Source organism: Bombus pyrosoma, linkage group LG5 (genome assembly GCF_014825855.1).
Source record: "Bombus pyrosoma isolate SC7728 linkage group LG5, ASM1482585v1, whole genome shotgun sequence".
In the NCBI taxonomy this organism is placed as follows: domain Eukaryota; kingdom Metazoa; phylum Arthropoda; class Insecta; order Hymenoptera; family Apidae; genus Bombus; species Bombus pyrosoma.
The window spans coordinates 4,094,301-4,120,215 of NC_057774.1; the positions used below are offsets into that span (position 1 = coordinate 4,094,301).

A 25,915-nucleotide genomic window follows, 5' to 3' on the forward strand; every position below is an offset into this window, starting at 1 on the left:
AGTCATCGTGTACATATTACGTCCAAGGAATTTGAGTTACTTGCATAATGAGATGTTTAGGGAATTTTTTCGGTAACTAGACCTAGTGATATTTATTTCTAGTGAAAACCAGTAGAATTTTACTCTAGTGTATAAGTTTTCGATTTAATATATCGATTTATCCATAACGTAAACAACTTCCAACAATTTCAGCCTAAATTTAACTGACTTTCTAATAAAAAATATAACACTGATCGTGTTTTTCACTTAGATATCAAAAATACGACCAATCTAGTTGGACAATATTTGGAGAACATATCACTTTCGATAAAACTACTTTTATTCATAATCTATATGCTAATTTTATGCGTTTTACGCATTTGATGTATTTCTTATGAAGTTTCTGATGCTATCTTTAATTTGTTTTAAACGAGAAATCCATCGTTTTAACTTCTCGTGTCATAGTAGTTCGGTTTAGGAACTGTATATATACCACAGTTTTGTAACTAGCATTAATGACGTGAAAAACGAGGTTAGAAATGCTTTCGATTTATTAAACGTGAAAAATTATACATTTCTCATGCTCGACAGAGTGGAATGTATACAGTACGTGTATGCATATATATTTCAATTAAAAGTAAAAGTACCGTGGAATGTGAAGCATTTCAGTGTTTGGTCGTAGTTATACGGTACTTATTTTTCTCTCGCGGTCTTAATAAAAGCGCGTCATTGCTGCAATCTTTTGTATTTTATTCGTTTCTCTTTCATTGTTAAATTGTTATCTCCAGCATAAGTCTTTCATTGAAAAATACTTTCCAATATTCGAATAAAAAAATTCGATTTCTATAATTTTGTTTAATATTATACCAATGCTGTCTTTTTCCAGTTAAACGCGTTATTACAATGCCGTTTAAGTTTCATTTGAAGAAAAGTCGACAATATAATGTGGTCTCCAAAAATCAGTATGTGATCTGCATAGAATTGTTGGATACCACCTCCATAGAATGCACACTGAGTATTGATAGCCTTGGTCAGGAGTGTTTGGACAATGTGACTCAACGTTTAGGATTAGGACAGCCTGAATTCTTTGGTTTACGTTATATTTCGAGGCATGATTCTCCATCTCCAAGATGGGTTGACATGGACAAACCATTGAAAAAACAATTGGAAAAAGAAGCCAAAAACTTCAGTCTATATTTAAGGGTCATGTACTATGTTACTGATGTGCAACTCATTCAAGATGAAATGACAAGGTATGTAATATCTTAGATATTTCTATATCATTTAACTATTTCCATTTATTTCTTTAATATCGTGTTTTTAGGTATCATTATTATCTTCAATTGAAAAGCGATGTTTTGGAAAGTAGATTTCAGTGTAATTCTAGGCAAGCAACTCTTTTAGCAAGTTACTTGATGCAAGCAGAATTTGGTAACTATGATGCAGAACGACATACAATGGAGTGCTTGCAACAATGTACATTATTTCCCAAGGTAATTAAAGAGAGCTACCAATAAAAGAATTATTAGATATGCCTTATTTGATTCTTACTTCATTTTATTATTCAGGATGTTATTCAAGCAGATCCTGGAGGACCAGATTCTCTTTTGCATACTGCAGTATGTCAATACAAGAATCTGGTTGGTGTTACTCAGCCTGCAGCAGAGGAACTATACATTTCTATTGTTATGCAGTTAGAGGGATATGGAAATGAAACATTTTCTACTAAGGTATTCACATTGATCCTATAGTTTGCATAGTCTTTAACACAACAACAAGATTGAGGACTTTGACTTACAGGACAATGGAAATAATGAAGTGATACTAGGAATATCTGTCAATGGGATTATGGTCATCTATCCTAACACACAGACAACACAATTCTATAGGTATTTATTTCGTAAAAATATATTACATACTGAATTAGCAACTATAGTGGAGATTTATATATGCTTCAGATGGAAAGATATAAGCAATGTGATCAATCACAAAAAGACGTTTAGAATAGAATGTCAAGCTGAAGGCGAGGAGCCAAAGCAATTCATATTTACCGAATCGCGCAATGCAAAATATGTGTGGCGTTTATGTATAGCACAGCACACATTTTACATGCAACATCAAGAATCTCGGCCAATGGAGAGATCAACTAATGGTTATTTCGTAAGTATTATTTCATTCAAGCGCAACATTGCGCCAAGAGCACGTCCAAGTAAAATCTCTGTAACGTATTTTAGGACAGCGACACGAACGATTCGGGAGATCATGCGGTATCGGTAAATTTGGATAACAGAAATGCAGAGGGTCACACAAGATGGACTAGTTACAATGATCTCTCAACGTCACCGTATCCCGTTGTATCCGTGTCGTCTACAGACATCAACAACTTACGTGCCTTACTTCCGTCCTATAGACCAGCACCTGATTATGAAACTGCTGTCCAAATGAAATATAATAACGGAGGAAATCCACCCCAGCCTTATTACGCTAATCAATCCACGATTGTGGGAGCAGATATTTCGTGCCTTCTTGGTAACGTAGTCAATCGAAGTAGATATTGAAGTTACGAATTACGAGTTCTATCATCCAAGATCATACGAGATGAGAAACATAATCGTCCGAGTATTATAAATGTTTTTAAGAAGCAGTATTTTCTAATAATTATTCACATACAAACACACCTTCATGAGAAATAACAGAAAATCCTACATTCTGGATTAACACTTTACTGACTGCTAGCGATTCGACAGCATACGTACGTCCGACCGGCAGCTCAGGCGCAGATTCTCCCTGGCGCCGGCTCTGTTTCGGTTTAGACTCTCCAATATCATTCTTTTCGTTCATCGCGAACGGTAGATTTTTCAAATTCTAAAACTGTGGGAGCTTACAAAGCAACGCAACTGACTCAATTGCTGAAGGTACCTTAGTACTAAATAACAAATTACTGCTCAAATAATGAGAAAGATGATCGACAACAAAAAGCCGATTAATAGGCTATCGATCGGTAAGCGTCGACGACAAAAAACCGATTAATCGGCTATCGGTCGATAAAGTGTTAATGGTTAAGACTGACACGCACAATTTTACAAACTATTTGTTCTTTCACTCCTATATATTAAAACATACTACTTTTAAATATTAATATTTTGCGTAGCGCAGTTTCATTATGTTCACAAATAATTCCCTTTATTATAGATGGGAAAGTGATCTTTCTGATTATATCAGTTTTTTGACATAAACATTGTTATAATTTATAGCATATAGTAATGTATAGAGTGTCATATAAGAGCAAGATATCATACTGTAAATAAATGGTAATCTTATTTTTTTTAAATCAGTATGTTAAATAAAATAAGATATATTTATTATTATAAACAAAATAAAGTTTACTGATATCTATCAATCTATGAACTGATTGAATTTACTAAATAAATATTCCAACAAATATTCTATAGAAATAGATTATATATAGATTATGTAAAGATGATAAATACTAACAAAAACATATTTTAATCTATTGAGGCCACATTATCGTATTTGTAATATGTAATTCTGGATCATGGATAAAATGACTATTATCACTTTTTATCTCCTTAATAGTATAATATCAACAAATTAAATACAATTTCGATAGATTAATAACAATTATATACTTACATAGCACAATAATAAATAATTTCTTCATTCAGTCTTTTCATCAAGTCCACTTTTCTCAGCATCACTAATGGCCTTCAATAGAGATATTGGATCAGGTTTGTTCGCAGTAGCAAATACTTTCAGACCAGCATGGACTAGTGCTTGCTCAGTCACAGGTCCAATAGCAACAGCTTTTATATTATTCATATCGTATAATTTCTTTTTCAATAGAGCTACTATATGTTCTACTATCGATGGACTAAAGAAAACAAATATTTTGGGCATATTGTCCATGAATTTTAATAAATCATGCTCCAAAGTTTCACTAGGCAGAGTTCTATAAACAACTATTTTATGGACTTTTATGTCATTTTCATTAAGGGTCTTTTCAATTGTTTCTCGCCCTATCTCGCTACAAGGATATAGTAAGGGCTTTGATTTCTCTGCAACAGAAGCCACTAACAATTCAGCTAATTCTTTAGCATTGCCAGCTTCTTTACCAAAACAGTTGTCTGAACTTAAGTAAGTTTTAGCAAAAGATTCGGTTGCTGGTCCCACACAATACACTGGCAAAATTCTCCAGGGGTGTAGAATGTTATCGTCTTCCTTTGCAGAAAGTTTAATTGCCTCTGCAGCACGTTGGCTTGTTAATATCAACCCTATGAATGCATAGAAGAAGATAATGAGATGAATGAAGATAAGTCACATATAAAAGGCACTAAAATCATATGCAATATTACTACCATAGTATGAATACGATGATAGAAGGCATGCTCTGAACTCCGATATATTCACGAATTCGAAACGTAAAGTAGGCAAACAGTCGCACGAATAACCTGCCGTTTTCAACGTTTTTACGTAAGCCTCTTGCGAATCATTCTTTTCAGACAAGCCACGACATAAAATTATTTTTTCGTAACACGGTGCCATATTTGTGAATTTTCCCTTCGTCACACGCGCTAAAAAACGTAATTGTCGCACACCGATAATTCATACGGAAATAAACGTTCATAATTATTCCGATATATCAACGGAAACGGACGCAAGTAACTACATGACGCGTTGACGGATATTTAAGGATACTCATTTGCAAAAATACGAGACAATTCGTTGGGATTATTTTGAAAAAATGACTAATAAATTACGCGCCAAAACAGCAATTCGTATCCCGGCACGACAGCCATTTTGGTTAGTGTAGTACGATCGTCCGCCACCAGAGGCTAAATTTGCTTTTGATTATCGAAACTGCTGTTACTTTCGATAATCGAATTTTCAAATAAACGAGTAAGTTGAGCTGACAATAAGCGAATGCGTTAAAAGTGATATCTTTGGCGAAGGAAAGACAGGATCGGAATTGATTTCATTGTCACTTTTATTGAAACACTCTTTAGGGTACACAAGCTATCCTAGATAAGCATTAAGGAAAGTATAAAAAAAACATTGAACAACTGCTTACGAAATCACAAAGTGGATGTCTGTTCTTACGATCGATAAACGTATCATTCGAACGCGTGCATTCGAAGGCACAACGATCCTCGACCCTTACGCATCGAGTATTTCGCCATGAAAACACGAATCGTATGATGAAAACCGACGTGCCGCCTTGTGATGCTGAAACATCTTTTTACGTCAATCAGGCGCAACATGAAGACGCGGACAATGATACACCCAATGCCCTGTAAAGAACTAGACTTAACAAAGAAAGGACACGAGGAAAAAAGGACAAAGTTATGTATAGGATAAAATATAATATGGATATTATATCATATAAGATGGTCGAGTGGAAAAAGGAAAAAAGTAGGGAGTTTTACGCGCTAAACACTGGCAGCACTGCAATCTGTTCTCCTGGCAAAATCTCGGCGAACGTCGATATACGAAATATTCGTTTTCGGTTTACGAACGATTATAGCGCACAGAGTTCCATCGTAAAGGGGACCGAGTGCCTTCTTACTCGGATTCATTACGCAAAATAGAATGTTTATCATGAGAATCCAGAAACTTCTTAACATTACAACTAGTGAAACTTATGTTACAGAGAACTGTGACAGCTATTATGACAGATTAAAACGTATTCTTATTATGAAACTATTTTTCAAATCAGCATTTGAATCGAATTCTCTTCCGGTTCTATCTTGCCTTTCCTCCGAAATCGAGAGGAAAATGGTCACTCTTAGCGGGATATTCGAATCGTATAAATGCACGACTCTTATCTCGCTTATGATTCTTTGAATATTCACGAGCTCTATCATCATTATTATTTGTTCAAATATTTATAACTACGCTCGTCTCGTCGACATGGTTCGTTGATTACTTCCGCTCGTAAAATTTCATCGATGAAAAAAGAATAAGAGTAAAAGGAAAATTTTTTAAAGAAACATTGTAAAAAGCCTAGCCTAACCTAGAGTACGCTTAATATCTACTTAAATAATAATCACAAATGTGAGACCAAGGTCCAGAGCGCGCAGTCTGGCCAGGACCATTATCCGGCAGGCGGTCTCGATACCTGATTTCCGATAAAGAATTTGTCAAACAGTTCCTTTACGCAATCTCGGGTGTCACAGGCCTTCGTCGACTTTGTTCGAAACGCTGGACGCAGAAATGAATGTAAATTGAAGAAAAAAATTGTAAACCAATCGATTACCCGTCCGAATTTTTACTCGATAATTATCCGAGACTGAAAAAATGAGAGTCGGAAGGGTACTTCGTTAATATTTCACTGTTCTGTAAGTAACGGGTAGAATATTCGTCGAACCTCAAACCGGAGCTGTGACAAATGACTGGTGATTTGTCAAACTCTCGTTCGTTCGAAAGGTGAACAACGTCTGTCAGAAAGAAGTTTCCTTTTAATGAGAAAGAAAGGAGAAAAATAAAAATTAGAATTCATTTAGCCTCTGTCCAGTGAGTCGACGACTATCGTCACGGAATCTTCCGGTACCGGGAACCATCGAAATAAAAAAAAAAAAAAACAAAAAACAAAAGAAGATGTAGAAATAAATGCCTAGCAATTAACTTGAAGACACTCCGATAGTGAAATATTATGCAACTTACATACTTAATTGGCCTTAAACGTAAACAGTAAAGTGTAAAGTTATGACTTAAGTACAACCACAAGAAGTTAGTCATTATTATGGCATTCATAATCCTTAACTACGCTCCCTATTAGATTAACTAACGGCGCGTGTTAACGTAAATCTCTCTGCTAATCGTGTGCCTGATGATTTTTCGCAATCTCTGCATCGCGAGAAGCGCTTCCGTAATCGACCACCTTATCCTCTACCGCCTACTACATTCGCTATTTTTTGTTCCCTTCCTTTAGAGGCGATCTCGTAATTTCATAAAACCATCCTCGGATACTATTTTCATTGATCGTTCTGGATCCAATCGATTATTCTTCTCGTTTCGAAGACGACGCAGCTCTATTTTTCCACGAATCACCTCTCAGTAATTTCTCGAGATCTCTGTAATTACAAAAGTCGCTCAAACTTTGGTAGAGCGAGTTTCCTAAATCGTACTCCGAGTCTCTTGACGTTTACGTAAAAACAGATCAATCAGATTTTCATCTATCTTATTCCTCTAGATTACAATTTGTCCTTTTTTTTTCTTTTTTTATAAAATCGTTCCCTGAGTCTCCTTGATCTTTAACCTTGTTTCTTATTGTTACTTAATTAAGTATGTCAGATATTCAGATTTATTCTACTCTAAAGCTACAGAGATCTTGCTGGTAGATCGCGAGTCGTGAGCGCCGTCTTTCGAGTACCATTTCCGGTTCCTTCAGGTCATCCAGTTAGCGTCGTCACAGCCTCGTCTTCGAGATGAAAGTTGAATGCAAATCTTCGAGTGATAATCGCAGAAAGCACGCGGTATTCTGTTGCGATTCTTGCTCTTTTCTCGTTCTAACCGTCTCTCGCGGTTCGATGCGAGAATGATTCAAAAGGTTAGGTTTTCGAATGGCTGTCGCGGCTGCGAGGAATTAAAAAAGAAAAGAAAGAAAAAGGGACAAATGGTGGGATCATCGACGGACTCTGGATCCGTCCCTCCATCGTTGCTTCAGCTCTGGCTACGAGTTTTGATTAATCGAAGACATCGGAGATCCTTGACGTCCCATCCGGACCGCTCTTTGCCTTCTTCAGCCCTTCGTCGGTTCGAATCTGAAATCAAAAGCTGATACGTTAATCGAGTCGCGTTGATTTATCGATTATTCGTATAGAAAGCAAGTTTAATAGGATAAAATTGGGAAGATGTTGTTTCTAGGGAACGATGTAGAAATAATAATCTACTTTATTATGAAAATATTATTATTTATTACTCCCCTCGGGAAAATGAACTTTCTTACATCTAATTTCGCTCTCGTTTCCGTCCCTTTCTCTTTCCGTCTTAACAGGAATGGTGTCAGGATAGACCGATAGACGGATGGTAGATCGGCAAAGAGCCGTGTCCAAGAGCATGAAGATCTCAGCTACCACCACGTGCTGGTTTCCCGCGGTAATCGAGGAAAAGGAGAACGATCCCTGGCGGTCGAACGAGCAGCCCCGATAATCGACCCTTCGAGCGTACCAATAATTTGACGTAATTTAATAAACGCGACCCTGGCGTTCGTCGTACGTGCGCCGGGTCGCGCGACTATCATTACCGACAGTTTGATCGTATCTGGTCAGTGCGTAATGACGATGCACCTAGTCCACCGTCAGTGCACCAGTGCTCGATCATCGGTCATGCAAATTGCCGATGCAGAATGCAGGCCTGCCCTCCGCGATACTGACCATCTTCTCTCTTTTACGTGGGAAACAATGTATCGTGGTGCATACAGGAGAATCCAAGGGATTTCTCGATTCGTTGATGATTCGTGTCTTGAAAACGGAGCTAAGATCGCACATAGATATTCCTTCAGGGGAGTGTCTAATCTGTCGAAAATTTCCGAAAACTGGAACGCGTTGTAAAAAAGGGATAGTTTCAGAGAAACATCAAGATATTTTGTACGAAGTTATATTTTCTTTAAATTCAGATGTTCGCTATATTTTCGTTTAGTCAGAGGAGACACGAAGGCACTCGAGCTCATCCGAGTTTTCGAGGCTGGCGTTCATTTCCTGCCGCCACTCGTATATTCCCGCGCACCACTCGGCTACCGCCACGGCCACAGGCTGCGCGTTCGTAATTTCCTTCGGTGCCATAATAAACGGCCAGACGAATACACCAGCCATCCTGTGCTCGCGTTCTCTTATACATATACACGCGTCTTGAAGATGGTTAGCGGCGCTTTACGCTCCGTTTGAAATTCAATTGAAACATCAAGAATTTCAGTGGCGGTTTGCAGTGTTAAAACGACCGCTTTATTATTCGCGGAGGACGTGCGGCGACCCGTGCGGGATAGGTCATGATCGAATAAGTAATGAAATACGCCGATTCCATCGCACAAGTGGATCGTTATCAAGATGATTCATGAGAAAGATGACGGGGGAAGGTAAAGAGGGCAGAAAATGCCTTCGTTTACAGCTGTTCCAGACGTTTACCTCACGACTAATAATATCTAAAAATATCCGAGCGTTTTATACAATTGGTAATTAAAATTTCACGACGATTTATTATCGCCGCAAAATAATACCGGTGGCGTAATAATGTGCTTTTAATAATGGTAAATGGCGCCCACAGGCTTCCACTCGCTCGACTACCTGAATATTTCTAATCTCTGTCTATACTTATCTTTTTTATCAATTTCTTATTATCGAAGTAAGAAAAGAGAAAAGTAAGCGCATAAAATATATTTTGAAACGCAGCTTTCTTCTTGGTTTTACTTCGGTTGGGCGAATGCTTCAGCACGCCCTCACGATGGCGTTCCACCTAGCCTGTTGCGTTCAACGTCCCCCCCAGACGGAGGATTCACGGCGAAGAGTTACGAGCCTTCAGACTGATTATTATTAAGCCCCGAAGATTTAAAGCACCGCTTTGTATACCTGGCTAGCGCGGCGAACGAAATTCATTTAGCGATCGAACAACTGCGACGCGCTCGACGTTTTAATCAATCAAACGGGTCAATAGCTTCTCTCCTCCTTCTTCTCTTCTCACATGGCCCTCGCCTCAGTTCTCCGTTATCTTTCGAACCTAGTCTTTTCAATCAACAAAGTTTCAAACGATTCGAAAAGCAACTTGTTAGAAAAGATTTGTTCCTTTGACGGAATAGAAATCACATTGTCTTTCGACTCGGATTTTTCATGTTTCCATCAACAGACATGTTTCATCCATCTGAGGTTTTAGTACGAAGCTTAAACAACGATTATTTTCGACAAACTGAAGCGATAAATCTTATCAGCGAAAGCACATCGGTGATTGTCTACCATCGATAGAAGAAGATGGAACAACTAATAGAGCGGTGTATGGACGTACGCGCGGAAAAAAGGAGCAAGACAAAGGATGCAAGGTATTCAAGGTCGCGTTTGTGAAACGGCAATCGAACGAATCGATAAATCTCCAGGCGACTATCGATACCGCGAGCCCGCCCCTATGTACAATGTTGTCATTGCGCGGTGCGGCATATTTGCAAATTATTTATCACTCGACGGTACGTAGCAATTACTACGAGAGCCTCAGCTGAGGTATTTCATTCGACGATAATCGTGCGAAATTCGCGTTCGACGACGGTCGAGGCTTTCGCGTCGCTATTAATAATCGTAAACGATCATTAATTTTGCGTCTGATGTTAAATCGAAAACGTGATTTTTCCTTTTTCTTTCTCTTTTTTCGCCTCCTTTTATTTGCATCGAAAGCAGGCAAGAGGCAAATTGAAACGCGAGAGGAATCTCTGCGTAAGATCGATTCTAAATATAGACCGCACATTTTATTTTCTATTCGAGTTAAACGCAAACCGTATTGCGTCGTTATCGTACCGTAACCGTACGCTAAAGAATAGGCTGAACAACGATAAACTGGAAGATGTAACGTTTGCGAAGTGTGACGAATGATACGTGAAACAGTTTGAAGAACCCTCAAAGGGTTAAGGAAAGTTTCAACTACTCTTCCAAGAATCCTTTTCAACAAGATATTTTCGTCGAGAGTGAAAAGAAGTTGGCTTTTGCAGCTTTTGCAGTCTCTTTCGTGGCGTTGTATCGCGTCGAGTGAATGACACGACACGAGTCGCCGCGCATGGTACGCCATACGTTGGAACAAAAACCCTTCTGCCGTTGTTCCATCGTGCGTGGCCGCACAATGACCGTGCATGTATTTATTTTTCGGCGACTGTGTGTGATCACCGCATCCAACCAAAAGAAAATTATACCTCGCAAATTCGAAAAAAGGAAATATTACAAACTGGTACGAGTTTCAGAATAATCTAATCTCTCGCTTCGATCGTTCTATCGTCTCCAAAGCCATAAATATTAGCACGCCGATAAAATAGTAATATTTTCATAGCTTACTAACGCATCGTATTATAAATTGTTGAAGAACGATTTTTAAACGTCGACAAAAATTCTTCGTGTTAGAATCGACGTTTGCTCGGTGCACGTGTACTTTTCGCAAAGGCCGGTGCCGCGGTCCGGCCGTCGGTGTGCAGAGGTCACCGACCCGGACCCCTTCGCCGGCCCAGGATTCGCTAAGGGGGCCCAAGCTGGTCCAAACTTTCGGTAATGAACCCATTGTTGTACCTGCCACCGTTTATCATGTTGAAGTCGCGTGAAACTTCTTTCGCTGAAAGAACTTTGTCGAACCAAACCACTATATTCGATTCAAACACGCTATGCAGTTATTTCATGGAAAAAGCATGGAAAATGAAAAATTTGTAAGCTGTTGCAACCGAGACGGTAGAATTCTTAAGCCTTCGTCTTTGGAACGCGACGTCCTCGAAACATTTTACGATAATTTTTTAAGTTACAGTAGAATGGTCGTTTGAGAGGGGAAACGTTTGAAAGGTTGGAAAACAAAGAATGGTTACAGTGGCCCGTTTCCGTGCGGACAGCTGCGACCAGGTACTTACAGCAGGCTTCATAAAGGAGGACCTTTATTGGCAGTCGACGTCGCTTCGTCGCGTGGCTACAAAAAAGCCACGCTGCAATCCAGCCGCGAAAAAATTCGCTCTCGCTATTGTCCCAGTGCTGAAATGCCCTTACACTCGCGTATGAATATGACTATGATGATACCCGTAGCAGCGTGGGTCGCTTTGTTCCTCCTCCTCGCTCTTTCTTACCCCGCAGTGGCGTAGGATTCGCCAGGATCCGTATGCCACACGAAAATCGAACGCAGCTGATGCTTTCCCCTTTTATCGAATTTTAATTACTTCCTTTCTGCTATTATATGCCGACTGTCGTGCCACGAAGCAATGGGAAGGTTTAACGTTTAACGATAATAATCGTAGTGACGGCTGTAAAATTTTATGGTAACCGTGAATGCTATTGTTCACAATTTTCTTACGAAGAAATATCCTCCTTTAATACCATATTCAAGAATGGTTGAACAATACGAGAACTTGGAATTTCAAATGATTACTCGACGAAGTAGAAATTTCATAAATTCGGGGAATACCGTATTTTACAAACAGCGATATCAAACTTATCCAAATATAAAGTTCCAAAAAAGAACCCCAAGAGCTTGGCACTCAAAATTTCTTTGATAGAGACAAATTTCAGAGCGTGCTACAGGCTCGAAATAGCCCGAAGCGGAGGATGCTCAAATTCCAGACAGGCAAATGTCGGCCAGTGAAATTTGCACGTCCCATCGTTGGGGAGTAACGCTACAAGAACGATTCGCGGTTCAACGACCGATCGTTTGCGAAGCCCTTCAAAGCCTGGCAGCCAGTCGGACGTCATATCTCAGCCGCGATCGTCTCGAAGGAAACACTTCGCTTTGGGATTCGCTTTGCTGCTAACACACAGCTTTCGTCTCTCTTTTCCAGCAACTCTGCGTTCCTCTTACTTTCTTTCTTTTCCTCTTTTTCTCCGTTCGCCAATAACGTCGAAACCCGAGGATATTTTCCACGAGACGTTGTCGGCCCTCGTAAAGATGGGTCTTAACATAATATCGCTTGTGTAAACTGGCGTAAACTAGCGTAAACGAGCGTGACGCGATTGCCAAGCAAAGTGGGTTTCCCCCCCCCCCCTCCCCCGTACTCGATGGTACGCCGCTTCCTCTTCGACGATTTTGGTGAACTGTCGCGCGTGCCACTTCTGGCGAACAGTTCTCCTCTGGTGTTCGTAATTAAATAAAAAATAAAAATCAGCCAATTGACAAATTTGTCAAACGGTATTTCACAGTTCTAAGTCTCAGCTTTCTGGAAAAGCTCCAGCGGTAGAATTATTCCAAGTTCGCTGAGAAAACGATGATCGAGCCGGTTAAGTAAATTCTCTTATCGGTAATCGGAATTTTTCCCGAAGTTTTTGCATCGTGACCAAGTAGAACGAAGGATGGAGCAAGACGGTGAGAATATTCCGCACTTGCGGCGTCTAGCTGGTGGAACGAGTCAGCTCGTGGCCACGGCCTTGTTTCCCGATCAGAGGTCATACAGGAAGTCCTTTTGCAGAGTTCATACCCATAAGTTACTTGAGCGGCCTTTGTCGCCGTCTCATGTACCGTTCTCAACCATGTTATGCTACTCAGCCGTACTAATACGAGAATCTTAGTTAAATCTTGGCCGCTTATCGAGAATGAAATTCGTGGGAAGAGCGTAGCCTGGCGAGACTCGCGGTACGTGGAAGGGAAAAATCGAGCTGTAAAACCTTTCTTTCCCGTTCGATTGTTTGATACCTTTCGGGTTAACGTACGTATACTTGGCGAAAGAATTCTAAAGCTGACGCTTTAAAAGTTTATTATTTTTACTCTTCCACGATTGCATCTATTTTCTACTTGGAAATTTTTATTCGCAACAATTCCAATATTTGTCATGTACGGAAAATAGACGTATCGCCATAGCTCACTGCGATAAGACCAATAAATTCAAATGATAAGGGTAGCGAATACGACATGAAGCCGCGTAACGGTAACGTAAGGCGCGAGTCCAGAGGTGTTTCAAAGGGACATTCAAACTAGATTCAGTTTGTCGAAGGGAGAAAATGTAACAACAAATAGCAGGGAACGAATGAGCCAACTGCATGACACGTGCACGTAGGCGAGCAGCCAGCTATTTTCCGATGCACACGTAGATCGTACCTTCCTTCCTTCGCTGCACGCGCTGCACAAAGCGCATTGTTAGCAATCGGCCGACCCAGATCGCTTCGCTCCATTCGGCTTGACCGTGGTCGACCGGAAAAGAATTTCGAATTCTGCGAACTCCGATCTAACCTCCAAATCCTGTAAAGCTGGTTTTATCGCGATGGCAAAGTCGGGAGGACACCCTGACACAATTGTTTAAAATACAAATTTGTCAGTTTAATTTCTTTTCTGTTCGATAAAATTTTGGAGAATTTAGATGGGAAAGATGGACGAGGTTTAGATCAGCGATTGAACGTGCAGCTTTGAAACGCCCTGTATGCAGATACATCACACTTATCACGCGCAAGCAGGCATCATTCCTCTTCGTCTCCTTTTTAGGATACCGCAATTTTATCCTGTCATCGTCTTATTGGATAGATTCTTCTTCTTTTTTCCTTTTTTGCACAATCAAGAAACCCTATGTCATAATCTTTTTCCTTTCGTGACAGATGCTGACAAAATACAAATCTCGAATCAGCCTCGAGTCGAAACAAATGACGACCGAGCGTAAAACAAATCTCTATGATAATCCAAAATACGATCAAGTATAACCCGACAGTTTCCTAAATTACATCTGCCTACATGGTACAGTTTGTTTCTCGCGTAGCTTCTTTCATGAATATCCATTCTCTTGGAACGATGGTTTATCGAGAGAAGCATGACGAGCCAGAAGGTGAACGTTGCCAACGATGAAAATCGTTACGTACAGGTTGCACAGCTTGGCAATTGCACAGACTGGATTTTCGCGCGTACTTGATGCGGTGGGTAATTATTATCGGAAAGGATCGCGCTCGGTATCGATCGGTATTAATTGGCCGCGCACTTTCACTCGGTGACCTTTATAATCGACCGGCCGCAATAGACGCCCGACACAATTTATCATTGTCGCCCGGAGAAAACTTAATTGGTGCCGATGCAACGTATACCCCTAATTGATTTCCAACCATCACGCCTCGTTCTCTAGCCCTCTGGTTGCGCAACCAGCTCCGTGATCTTCCGTGATTTCCGCAGGTGTTGCGGTCAACGTCTGTTTCGCAGCAACAGGTAACGAGCAGCGTACGTCGAATGTTCGAGATATCGTGGCTACAGAAAGTATTTACCTATCGTTCGAAAGCATCCTGATCGCAATGTAAAAAGTCGGTATCGGCAAGACGATATTCATAAAGGTTAATTTTTTTGTTGAGAGATATCTTTTAATGCGGACGCAGAAGCTCACGCGGAAAAGATAATGTTGCTCTTTTCCCTGAGAAAGTTAATTTCGGAAGATTATGTCCGATTTTTGCTTTTTTTTTTTTTAGGAAAAATTAAAGTGACAACTTTCAAGAACGTGGAGACCGAAAGGAAAATTAGAGAAACAAGTCCATTTGTTTTGGCAATCGATCCACGTAATCGATAGTTAGTTTCTCAAATCAGTTGTTTGTTTCTTTATCTATCTTGTTCGGAGCGCAAGCAGTCAAAGATCTTGACGCGATTTGCATTGCCACGCATGCAAGGGACTCCCCTATTTGCAAATATAATTGCACCCTTTCCTTCTAAGTGCAGGATACGCAAGCTTTTCCACCCAACGTCGACCTCGATCGCGCACATGATTATTATGGTGATTCCTTAATCGAGGCAATTAATCGAGGCGTCCGTCGGAAATGCCTGGAAAAGGGTCTCGATGGCCGACGTTTTCTTCCAGTGAATATTTTGACGCAACTTAAAGATCAGTTTCGAGTTACGGTTATGGGAAGAGATTGCCGGTATCGTTACGAGATATCGATTTTAAGTTTCTCACGATTATGTTACGCAAACGAAAGTAAATGGAAGAAGGTAAATGAAATAGGTGGAAAGAAAGTTCGATTATGAAGGAAATCGATTTTAAGACTGTGAGAAAATATTTTTTCACTTGTTCTACTACTTCATATCATCTTTTTTTTTCATATTACAAATAGAAAAGATCAAGGAATGTCCATGGACGTAACAAAATTACAAAGAGGAGAGTGACTACCGACGCTGTTCGAAGCAGGGGAAGCGACCTTGACAATCTATTTCGCTCGGACTACAGGACCAACATTAGGACTGACGTATGGAACCAATGTTTTGCATCGATCACAGCATTCAACTATCAACTATAAGCAAGTACACGTTGGCCATTATCGTGAACACGATTCGAACACGAGTTACACGATCGTACAAATTTCAAACAGCAGTCAGCATCGAGGTAGTCGGACCACCCTGTACATAAATAGAAGGAGGTTATGTTCGCGTACGAGTGTTCGTCCGAGTTTCTACGTTCGCCAGAGCGGCGAAGGTCATAGTTAATCGACCGAGAGATACATAGTCACTCTGGTTACAGCGGGAAAAGTAACGACTGCTATAATTGTGGCCCTTCGTTTCCGTTTCACCAACGTATACCAGCAACGCACAATTTCCAACGGTGAAACGATCGAGCCTCGAACGATCGTTCCTCCTAGTACGGAAAGAAGAAAAGAATAGACGAAAGAAGAAAAGAAGTAACGAAGGGCTCTGGCGCGTTCCAGTAGCGAACGCGATTTTCTCACGCGGAGAACACGATTTTCCATGTAGAACGAATCGAAAGTGGAAATCCGTGAGATCGAGCATCTATTTCCAAGCTGAAGAAGAGGATGTTCGATGATGGAAGAAAACGCGTAGAGAAAAGCAGGCAGAGATTGAGATATGGGAAGGGGAGGAGGAGGAGGAGGAGGAGGAGACAAGGGAAACGGCACCGTTATCGACACTCGTTTCTTTGTCTCGTCACGTAAAAATGCTCGTCCGCTCTGATAGCAGAGGACGAATGTACGAACCGTCCGATAGAGCCACGGTGAAACTAGTTTTTGATTCTCGGTACGCGGGACCTTTTAAACAGGCAGTTGTATCTTTCTAAGAAGCTTCGCTTGGCACGATGCGACGTTGCAATGTTTTAACGTTTATCGCGTTTCGTCGCAAAAGTGCCAAGTGCTTCCTATTTCAATCCGTAAATTAACATTGCTAGAATCTTCTTCCATCGTTATCAAATATTAATCTTCGCTTCGTATCGTTGGATCATAGGTCTTTTATTAGAATTAGATCTTTTAGCTGGAGATCGATTTCGAGTAGATTAATGGGAAATAGAGAAACCCGTAGGTCAACCATACCGACGTTTACACGAGTAGTATCGTTCCCGTGGTCGGAAAATCGATCACCGTTAGCAGCACCGTGAACGGGCGCGGGTTTCGCGCGGTCGTGAGGCTGAATCGGGCGGCGCGCGGCGTCGATTCGTACGTGAGAGAGGATAACGATAACGGGAGTGCAACACACAGACACACGCCTGGGAAAACGATCCGCGCGTTCCTTCGTCTTCCGTGAGATGCGGAGATCGGCGACGGTGTGTAATACAATGTTATTTATTTAGCAGCCGAGAGGGTTACCGATTAAAGCGATCTCATGGCCTGCAGGCGAGCAGCTCTCGATGACGAGTTTCTCTTTCTCCTCGGATCGCGTCGTAATCGGCCCCCACCCCCCTGCTTTCTTGATCGCTACTTGCTCGCTTTTTACTTCGCTCGGTATCGGAACGGAAGCTCGATGAGTCTATTAATTCGCGTCTATACCATATGGTCGCGGGAACGCTGAGATTCTACTCATTTTCTTTGGTTCTTCGTTTAGAGATAGCTCGAGTATTTGTTTATCGAATTATTTTCGGATTTAACGACGCTTTGATTCGATTTTTTGGTATCGTGCTCTAAATCGTTTGGCGAATCTTAAAATCCTAAATCGCTTATTTTTTAAAAAGTTCAAAGTTAATCATTTAGAGGGACAAGTTTCAGGGAAAAAATCAATCGGTAGAGTCGACGAATTTTCGCCGGATGTCTTTGTAAAGTTTGCAGGCGCGTTACGAATGGCGAATGATCGGTTGTAAGTGGAAAACACGGAGGTTTTGAATTTCGCGGGCAATTAACCGCGCGTAATGCTCTGTATATCAGAGCGAGCAAGCGCGTTGCTAATGTTCCGTTCGATTTTTATGGTCACGCAAATAGTTTACGAGGCTCTCGTGCCCGTGCTCCGCTATCGAGGCACGTTCGAGCGAATCGCGTTGCCGCAATGCAACTCGCTCGGATTCGCTCTCACGCGGCGCGCTTACTCGCCTGGAAAATTATCCACTAACCCAGTGACACTGTGAGAAGCGGCGGAATCTTTCGTCAATCGCTACACCTCGATACGTGATAGTCGGTAGCCTGTCTAAACCTTCTCAAGCTTTCGAACCTTTCAGCTGGAAGATAAGTTCGTTTCTTCCTTTAGCTTTCAGAATTTTTGCAACTTTCCACGCGTTCGATTAAAAGCGTACGTCGTTTTCAAAGAAGTCTGCTTTATTTTTGACTCGTATCACTTTTCGACAAAGATTTCTGCATTTTGCTCTTTCAACTTTTTATTTTTCTTCCGTGTTTCCTGTTTGGACAGGCTTAGGACAAAGATCGCGCGAGTTTTAATTCGAGATTGCATTCGCGGCTGAATTTAAAATAGGGGAAACACGTGCTCGATACGCTGGCGACTCAATTAACGACGATAAAGGTTCGATCGTGAATGGAATGTCGGCGAGTAGCCGCGGCTGCTGTCGCGATTGCTGGTCTGGAAAATTTTCCAGTAACCCAGTGACACCGTGCTCGAGACCTTCGTGGAGTTGTTCCCATCCGCGTAACGCTCGTTTGCGAACGATACGATCTCGAGGGTATTAACTTAATCTGCTGGCGTGACCGGCGACACGCGTAGTGTGTCAATTTTTTTCTCGCGATTCCGTGAAACCTTCCTCTAAGTGTATTTTAATTATTCAGGAAATAGCTAAGGTATCTAAACGTCTTCTAATCTGAAGAAGGTTACAGCTTTCTTCATTTTTTTTTTTTTTTTTTCATAATACTCGATGAAATCTATTTGTACCTGAATCTTTGGATTCCTCTAACAGGACAGGAGATTGTATCTTGTATTCTGAACGAAAATGCAGCTTTGTCAAATGCCAATCATTTGGTAGCGCACGGCGATACCTACGTATCTGTACGTCTGCGAATTCCCTCGATTATTCAGCAAATGGTATCCTCCATTCTAAAACGAGTTGCAGCTTTTTTAGAAGCTGATCTTTTTGTAATGCTTTTACGAAACTTATCTGTGCGTTCAACGAGTTCGTCTGAATCCTCAGAGATGAAATATCTAACCGTAATCCTCAAAATTCAACCATTTCGTCTGAATTCCCAGCGAAAGTCATTTCTCCTTGATAAAACGTTTGAAAATTGCCTGTATTCCTCGATGCTTGTTGCCAGTGTTTCTCGAGAAGGCAAACGCATCGGAATATCTCGAATCAGAGCGTGAAAGGCCAGAGCGTGAAGAGCATCGAGAGTTGTTGGAAGAGTCGCGTGTTCGCGAGTGCTCGAGCGTCAGAGGGATCACGTGAATCGCGGATCGCCGGTGCTAGAGGTGAAAGAGGACGAGGGGGCGGAAGGGGGCGAGGGAGGCAAGGGGCACGGACCCGTCGATATATTAGTTATGCTCGAGGCGAGGTGAGGCGAAGAAGCGGAGGCGAACTCTCCACTGCCAAGGCGGCGCAAGGCGTGGTCTGTCCCTTTACTTTGCCTTCGCCTGCTTTCTTCTTCTCCTCTGCTCTCTTCTGGCGCTGTGCTCGCCTTCCACTCGGCACAAGCACAGGGTGTTCCTCTCGGAACGATTTTCATCGAATTCTTCTACTTTTCGGGCATTTCTTCTTCGTCCGCAAGAATTTCTTTAGCTCTCTGTGTGGAAATCGAAACCATCTTTCATTCTTCCATCAGGCGTCTTCCATATCGGCGTTCTCAGAGTACAAAGTTCACTCAGAGTTCTGTTAAAACGATAGAATACTTTGCAGAAGGTAGATAATGTAGGTAACAGATAGCTTTCGAAGCGGAGGTCGCATATCTATTGTGAAATTTGTTAGCATCTTAAGTACAGTCTTCGGTATTTCTCAATTCTTATTTGATACCTCCAGGTATCCATAGAAGGTAAGGAAAGGAAATAAAAATAGTACAAGCGTCGTTTTCATAATACACAGTAGGCAGTTTTTCGTAATAAACTTTTCGAACATACAGAGATCGTTCTATCAGAGTTTAGCATTAACAATGGATTTCTGATAAGAGTACGGAATACGATATAGCTACGTAGAGCCTGAAGAAAGTAACGTTTCTACTAACTTTTCAAATGCACTTCTGACAAAAACCTTTGGGACAGTCGCGATAATCGGTTCGAAGGGAAACACCCAGTATAAGAGTAGGTTCGACTGGTTCACCTCCGCGGCTGGCAACAACTAACGAGCAGCTGTCGGTAAGGGTCCCGGCGACAATAACCCGTGCATTTTATATGTTCCCTGGTCGTGGCTGTATTCATCGATGCATCGATCTCGGCCGAGGCTTTTCTCGCGAGCCGCCGATAAGCGGTCAACGTCGCCTAACTGTTCGTCATTAACGTTATCGATGTTCCCCGATTCGTACAATCGTCTATATTTCAACGCTCACACGTGGATCTTTTTTTAATTTCGAAATAGCAACGCAAACTCTTCAACATGAAACCTACAAAAGTATTTTAAAGATCGAATTCTTTGAACGTGAGATCTCTAACAAGAGAAGGGATACTTTACACCTTCGTAAAAATGAATCGTGTAAATAAGATCTGTTACTCAAGAAAAAGCGTGGTTGTCACAACAATTCAAAGCTTCAGCAAGCAGGAATAATTGGCGCCGACAGCCCCGAGGCAGCCGTCACGGTCAAAGTCGGCGCCGAAACCTTGAGGCCTCGACATCCGGTCGAAGCGCAGGAGATCCTCGATTTGAGATAATGCGTTCTTTCCTCGCCGGCTGCCGCGCTGAATTTCGCCTCGATTGTTCTCGCGTGAGTTGCTGCCGAAGGGAAGAAGGTCGCCGCGAGGTCGTCGCCGTCAGCCGCATCGCGAAACCCCCGTGAATTCGTCGCGTAATTCCGGATTATGCAACGTCGACAATTATGCTTCCGCTGACACATTAACTTTTGCAAGAAACTCGAGTCTCTCGACTCGAACCTCGAAGCTGTAAGTTAGAGGCTTGGTTTTCTGAAAGTTTAACGACTTTGGTAGCAGAATAATCTCTCTTCTACCTCTACTTGTCAAACATCGACTCATAGAAAGCACGCATCGACACAGTCCGTGTACAAGCCAGTATCCACAGAAGAAGCGATCCTCTGGGTTCTCCAAGTTTCCCGAAGCGTGAAATGATAAAAGGCGCTGGAAAAAGAAAGGAGACAGCCGGATAATTCCAAGTGGCCGGCATTCAAATGCAAAACGCATCGTACTTCCCTAGGAGAGCTGCTCGAAGAGAGGATCCGATGGATTCCGAGGCTGGGAGGAGCAGAGATTCGAAACGCAGCCACGGTGAACTTAACCGGCCGGCAAAAGCGCGGATTCGCAGGGGCCGCGGCGAAACCCTGAATAATTCATGATCGTCTGGCAAGGGTGTGACGAAAGTGGCGAAAGGGCGCAAATGATCTGCAGTCGGTAAAGCGCGGATTCCGCGAACGAACGGCCGCGAAGCGTCGGTAAAATTCAAATAACGCGTTCGTGCGTTTCTCCCGTGTTGTAGCCGTGCCGCGCCAATCCTCCGGATGAATTCCTTCGAGGCCATTCGATATGAAGTGGCCTCGAGACTCTGTGTACATTATATCATCTATCAACTTTTTTTTTATATTTTTGCTACGAGTGATAAACATTTTTCTTTCTATCTCTTTAAATGATAAGTTGAAAAGTTGGAACTACCGTACTGGTGACTGTCAGACGTACTACGAATGAAACTAAAGTCGAGTTCTCCGTACATATTATAATTGTAACGATCTATTACAGGATCTCTCTGCTTCGAAATGTCTTACTGATTCTAAAGCTGTGAAATATACAGCCGTTCCTGTTTCAAATACACGCGTTAATGCTCTTCTGACATGTATACACCTACTGGCTGTCTTCCAGTTCCTTTATCGTAATGCGCATAAGTCGTTGAAGAGCTCCTGAAGCAACATCTTTTAAAATTCTATTCTGAAGGAGCGCAAATAGTCCCAGAGAATGATCTTTGTCAGCTAATTTGTCTTGAAAGCGTCTAAAGAATTCTTCCATTTCAGAAGCAGCTCGAAAGATACCGCTCGCCGTGAGAATCGAGCTTCAACCGAGAATCAATTCCCACACGAAACCATCGCTGTATTGAAATCAATATTCAGAGGAGGAAAAAAAAACAGTGGAACTGAGTACGGTCGTTGTTGGATCGGACAGTTAGTTTCCTCGTGGCCTCGACGACGCGTTCAGGCCTCGTCGATGATTATCATCGGCCAGGAAGAAGCACAAGTGGCCCGTTATGAGCGGATATTACGTTCAAAGAGGCCCGCGGCATCGATTAACCGATTAGAATATCGATTAATATCGGCACCGCGACGTTATCATCGTTCGATCGACCGCACCTGGCCTCGTATGGGAGGCCATTCGAAGACCCTGCAGATGCAACCATCCCGAACAACACGGTAGGAGGAAGTGCAACGCTATGATTGTATGCTAAACGATATGCCATATACGAAGTACCAGAAAGAAAAGTCAGACGAAAGAACACGTACGAGCTTTTCTACGTTTCGCTGGCTTCTTTCCAAGCGCGAAACATCGTGAAGAATCGATGGTCGATCGAGATTCAAATGGGATTGAAAAGACCGAGAAGGAAATGGGCGTCGGACGATATCGAACACCAAGGAGATCGATCAGTGTTAGGTAAGTCATAACGGATATGTCTGATCGTGAAGATACGAAAGCTCGAGCTTTGAAAAATACGCGGTTCGAACGTGCCGTCGCTGAAATTAAAAGAATTTCTAAATCGCGTGCTCTTGTCTGAGAAACGTTGAACGTGAGCTTCGATATGTGCGAGATTCAAGCATATAATAATTGCCATGGAACGAAACATAAAATCTGCAAGGTCAGGTTAAAAAGTAACTGGATTTTAAAAGCTCAGCTTTCAATAAATTCACGTTACAAGTCTACAATTATAGCGGCTGTATACGCTCCTTTGTTAATTTATACCCCTTTGTAATATCATTCTACTACTGTAATTACGTCAGCTCAGTATCTTGTTTCATTCCATAACATTACACTTCCTTAGTACCACTATCATAACGCTATTAGCCTGTAACATCGCGATCTTCCATGCTACCGCTATTCTCTTTTCAAACGCTTAAATATTTTTTCCCTTGTACGATCGACACCGCACAAGCATCTGAAAAACTGGCCGATTTCCCATAAGGAAGCGGCGAGAGCGTGGACGCGCGATGCTGTTGGGGTTGTACATAAGAGGAAGCATTTAAATTAATTGGATGAGGTGGTGAAAACGCGGAAAAATCTATGTTTTTTTGCGGTCACGGGGGAGGATGGTTATCATGAAACGAAGGCAGAAGAGAAGCTACGGCGGCAGGAAATTAAGGGGAAGGCGTATAAACCGACGGAAAAAACTGGTTGCGCCTGGTGCACGAGGATATAGAAGCGAACCGATAAGAGTTAATTGAATAAAAGGACGTAGATGACGTGGCTACGTTTCCCAACAACTTTGGAAACGTAGCTCCGAACATCTGTGTAAACATCCATTTCAAACATCTAAATGCCTTTACGATCTTTTATATTTTATCCTTTACCAGCAAACAAATTTTCTCCCGTCAAAACTCCCGGCAATTTCAACTCCTCTTTAAATCCAACTCGACGGATCCTTGTTATTGCTAGCTACTTAACGATTCTACGGGCAGGATGGTACTTTTTTCTTTAATTATCAAGCAGTCGAGTCATTCGTAACATCTGCGTAAATGCACGTTATCAAGTCTATCGAATTGACTGGCAATGAGAAAGGATTCAGGCTGGTTTCAAAGTAGCGATATCTTGAAAGGTTCGATCACAGGACTGCATCGAAAAGGAAAAAGCGAAAAGGGACAACGGATCCAGTATAGGAGAAAAAAGCGTTGCGCAAACGTCGTAAATCACGGACAGAGTTAGAGCCGCATAGGTGAAAGTAGTCCAAACGGTTAATACATCATTCGAAAGCGGATAGGGCGCGCGTTGTTCGATCGAAATCCGTCGACGGTACTGGAAATCTAACGATGATAATTACGATATGAAAATTTCGCTATTGAAACCGAGCGAGATACGGATCATCGGAATTAACGATATTTCTTTTGCGCGATTGCCTGTGTCGCCCCTTTATAATTTGAAAGGTAAAAACGCTGCCTAACGAGATCAATGAATCGTTCTTGTCGTTCCACTCGAAACGTTGCCAGTTTGTTCTCGTTTCAAAAGGGATCAGAATCCGTGATGCTCCACCTTTGATCTTAATTGAAAACGGATTATCTACATTATAGCATTACATTCTTAACTTCGTAGCCGCATTCTGCGCTGGTTTTAATTAATCCTATCAGGAAGTCGAACGCGTTACGATATCTAAGAATGAGATGCTTGAAACGCTCGCGTTTCATTAGGTAACCAAGTATTTCAAGTCGGCGAAGGCTGGATTTAATTATTTATTTATTTGTTTGTTTATTTAAGACGAATATAAGAACCATCATACGTCGAAGAAGGAAACAAAATTTATACGAAGGAAACAAAAATATACGATATGAGATAAAAATAGAATGTTTCGAGCAGAAGTGTATCTCATTTTGGATCAATTGAACGTTGTATATAGTGATCGAAGGATGAGATAGGGATAGGAAGAACTATGATACAAGATAGGATCTTCTTGCGTACCAAATCAAATTCTCATCTTCCAAAAATAGTATTGCGAAGGGTATCGGCGGCTTTCCGTGATGAAAAAACGTGTACGATACGATCGTAAGATCAATCTCGATGGGTCATGTCACTCACATCAGCGATATCTGATAGAATATGCATGACACGATGTAAACAATGTCTATATAACACCGGACGAGATTCGAAAGAACAAGTAACGACGAAACAAACGAGCTACCATCCTTTATTCCTAGTGTTAGAAGTTGCTGAAAGTGGTTGAGCACAGAAGCTGCTTCGTTGTACGCGTTTGCTCTAGGGCACGGAACGATCTCGGCCTAGAGTCTAGAGAACGGCTCCTAGAGCGCACGCGCTTTCACTTACGGCGGGAATCTACTTTGAGGCCAGGTGGACACGTGGCTTGATGAACGAGGTGATCGCGATTTCTGACCACGCCTCGGAAGCTTTTCTCCGCGTTGCTAGGATTGCGCAACCAAAGGACTGTAGCCTGCGATGCGTTCGTTTCCACGTATACCAGCCACCGTATTGCTTGAAATCGAATCTATGAAAGCTTTGAACTTTGTCCATTAGAATCTTATTTAATCTGCTCCAGGTTAATTCAAATCCCAACTTCATCTTTCACACATTGCATCCGATTCATATTACTTCAAACTTATGAACTACGGAATCTTCAGGTTCGTCCATTGCAATCTGCTCCAGGTTAATTCAAATCCCAACTTCATCTTCCACACATTCCATCCGATTCATATTACTTCAAACTTATGAACTACGGAATCTTCAAGTTCGTTCATTGCAGTTTTGTTGGAGATAGGGAAAACTTCTGCGACGTTCGATTCCAAGAAAGAACGAAGAGTGGTTGTATAACCAATATATCGAATATAGAAACGAGAAAGAAAGCTCGAGGTCGGTGAGTTTGATCGTTGGTCGATAGAGAAGCTGAGGCTGCTGGACGAAGCTGACGAACCTAGGTCTTCGACCCTGCGGGCGCCACGAAGGAGTATGGCTCTCTCGCTATGGCGTACAGCCACTTTGCCACGACACAGCCATAAACATCTCTGAATGGAGACCACCCACCGACCTGCACACTTCTCGGAACCGCACTCGCGCATTTCACAAGAACACCGAACGCCGCTCGCAACGCCGAGCACCTCCACTCCGCTTCCACTTTTGCGTGGCTCTCTGCCGTTCCTGCTCGAAAAACCGCGCTGGCTATTCCGCGTCGAATAGCGCACGCCAGACCTCACAGGGTCATCGATCTTTTTTCCCCCCTCGTATCGATACTACGCGCAGGGAAACGGAGTTTATTCGAAGATTCTACTCGACACAGTCTTCTCGGAGAAGTTTGTATGGATTTAGAAGTTTT

At 42.0% G+C, this 25,915-nt stretch overlaps 3 protein-coding genes across 9 annotated transcripts in view; 1 reads left to right on the forward strand and 2 right to left on the reverse strand.

The window, feature by feature from the left end:
* The first annotated feature begins 22 nt into the window (after window positions 1–22).
* LOC122568015 (tyrosine-protein phosphatase non-receptor type 14) lies at window positions 23–2,642 on the forward strand. 5 transcript variants are annotated; one of them, XM_043727283.1, is made up of 7 exons: window positions 23–72; window positions 866–1,232; window positions 1,304–1,472; window positions 1,548–1,709; window positions 1,780–1,868; window positions 1,938–2,139; window positions 2,214–2,642. In XM_043727283.1, the coding sequence occupies exons 1-7, from the start codon at window positions 48–50 to the stop codon at window positions 2,535–2,537; spliced, it is 1,338 nt and encodes a 445-aa protein (XP_043583218.1). In that variant the 5' UTR covers window positions 23–47; the 3' UTR covers window positions 2,538–2,642. The 5 variants fall into 5 exon arrangements, with proteins under 5 accessions (XP_043583218.1, XP_043583222.1, XP_043583219.1 ...); XM_043727287.1 differs by lacking the exon at window positions 23–72 and adding an exon at window positions 127–168; XM_043727284.1 differs by lacking the exon at window positions 23–72 and adding an exon at window positions 177–668.
* Window positions 2,419–4,796, reverse strand: LOC122568023 (uroporphyrinogen-III synthase). Its single transcript, XM_043727304.1, has 3 exons — window positions 4,356–4,796; window positions 3,634–4,271; window positions 2,419–2,555 (listed from the first exon to the last, which is right to left on the reverse strand). The coding sequence occupies exons 1-2, from the start codon at window positions 4,540–4,542 to the stop codon at window positions 3,658–3,660; spliced, it is 801 nt and encodes a 266-aa protein (XP_043583239.1). The 5' UTR covers window positions 4,543–4,796; the 3' UTR covers window positions 2,419–2,555; window positions 3,634–3,657.
* A 170-nt stretch (window positions 4,797–4,966) lies between these two features.
* The window catches only part of LOC122567917, a 65,363-nt gene continuing 44,414 nt past the window's right edge, over window positions 4,967–25,915 (reverse strand). The window contains exons 5-6 of one of the 3 annotated variants that reach the window (XR_006316923.1): window positions 20,904–21,030; window positions 19,563–20,836 (exon numbers count right to left, since the gene is read on the reverse strand). The gene's annotated coding sequence lies outside the window, so the exon portion shown is untranslated. Of the gene's footprint in view, window positions 7,761–19,561; window positions 21,031–25,915 lie in introns of those variants that run through there. The other 2 variants (XM_043727073.1, XM_043727074.1) reach the window with 2 other exon arrangements.

What these genes read in the sequence shown, in the direction of transcription:
- LOC122568015 (XM_043727283.1), top strand. Translation starts at nt 48, where the DNA reads ATGAGATGTTTAGGGAATTTTTTCG. An exon ending in AATGTACATTATTTCCCAAG is followed by an intron (nt 1,473 to 1,547) that starts GTAATTAAAGAG and finishes TTTATTATTCAG; the next exon opens with GATGTTATTCAAGCAGATCC. An exon ending in GATCAACTAATGGTTATTTC is followed by an intron (nt 2,140 to 2,213) that starts GTAAGTATTATT and finishes AACGTATTTTAG; the next exon opens with GACAGCGACACGAACGATTC.
- LOC122568023 (XM_043727304.1), bottom strand. Translation starts at nt 4,542, where the DNA reads ATGGCACCGTGTTACGAAAAAATAATTTTATGTCGTGGCTTGTCTGAA. An exon ending in ATCATCGTATTCATACTATG is followed by an intron (nt 4,272 to 4,355) that starts GTAGTAATATTG and finishes ATGCATTCATAG; the next exon opens with GGTTGATATTAACAAGCCAA.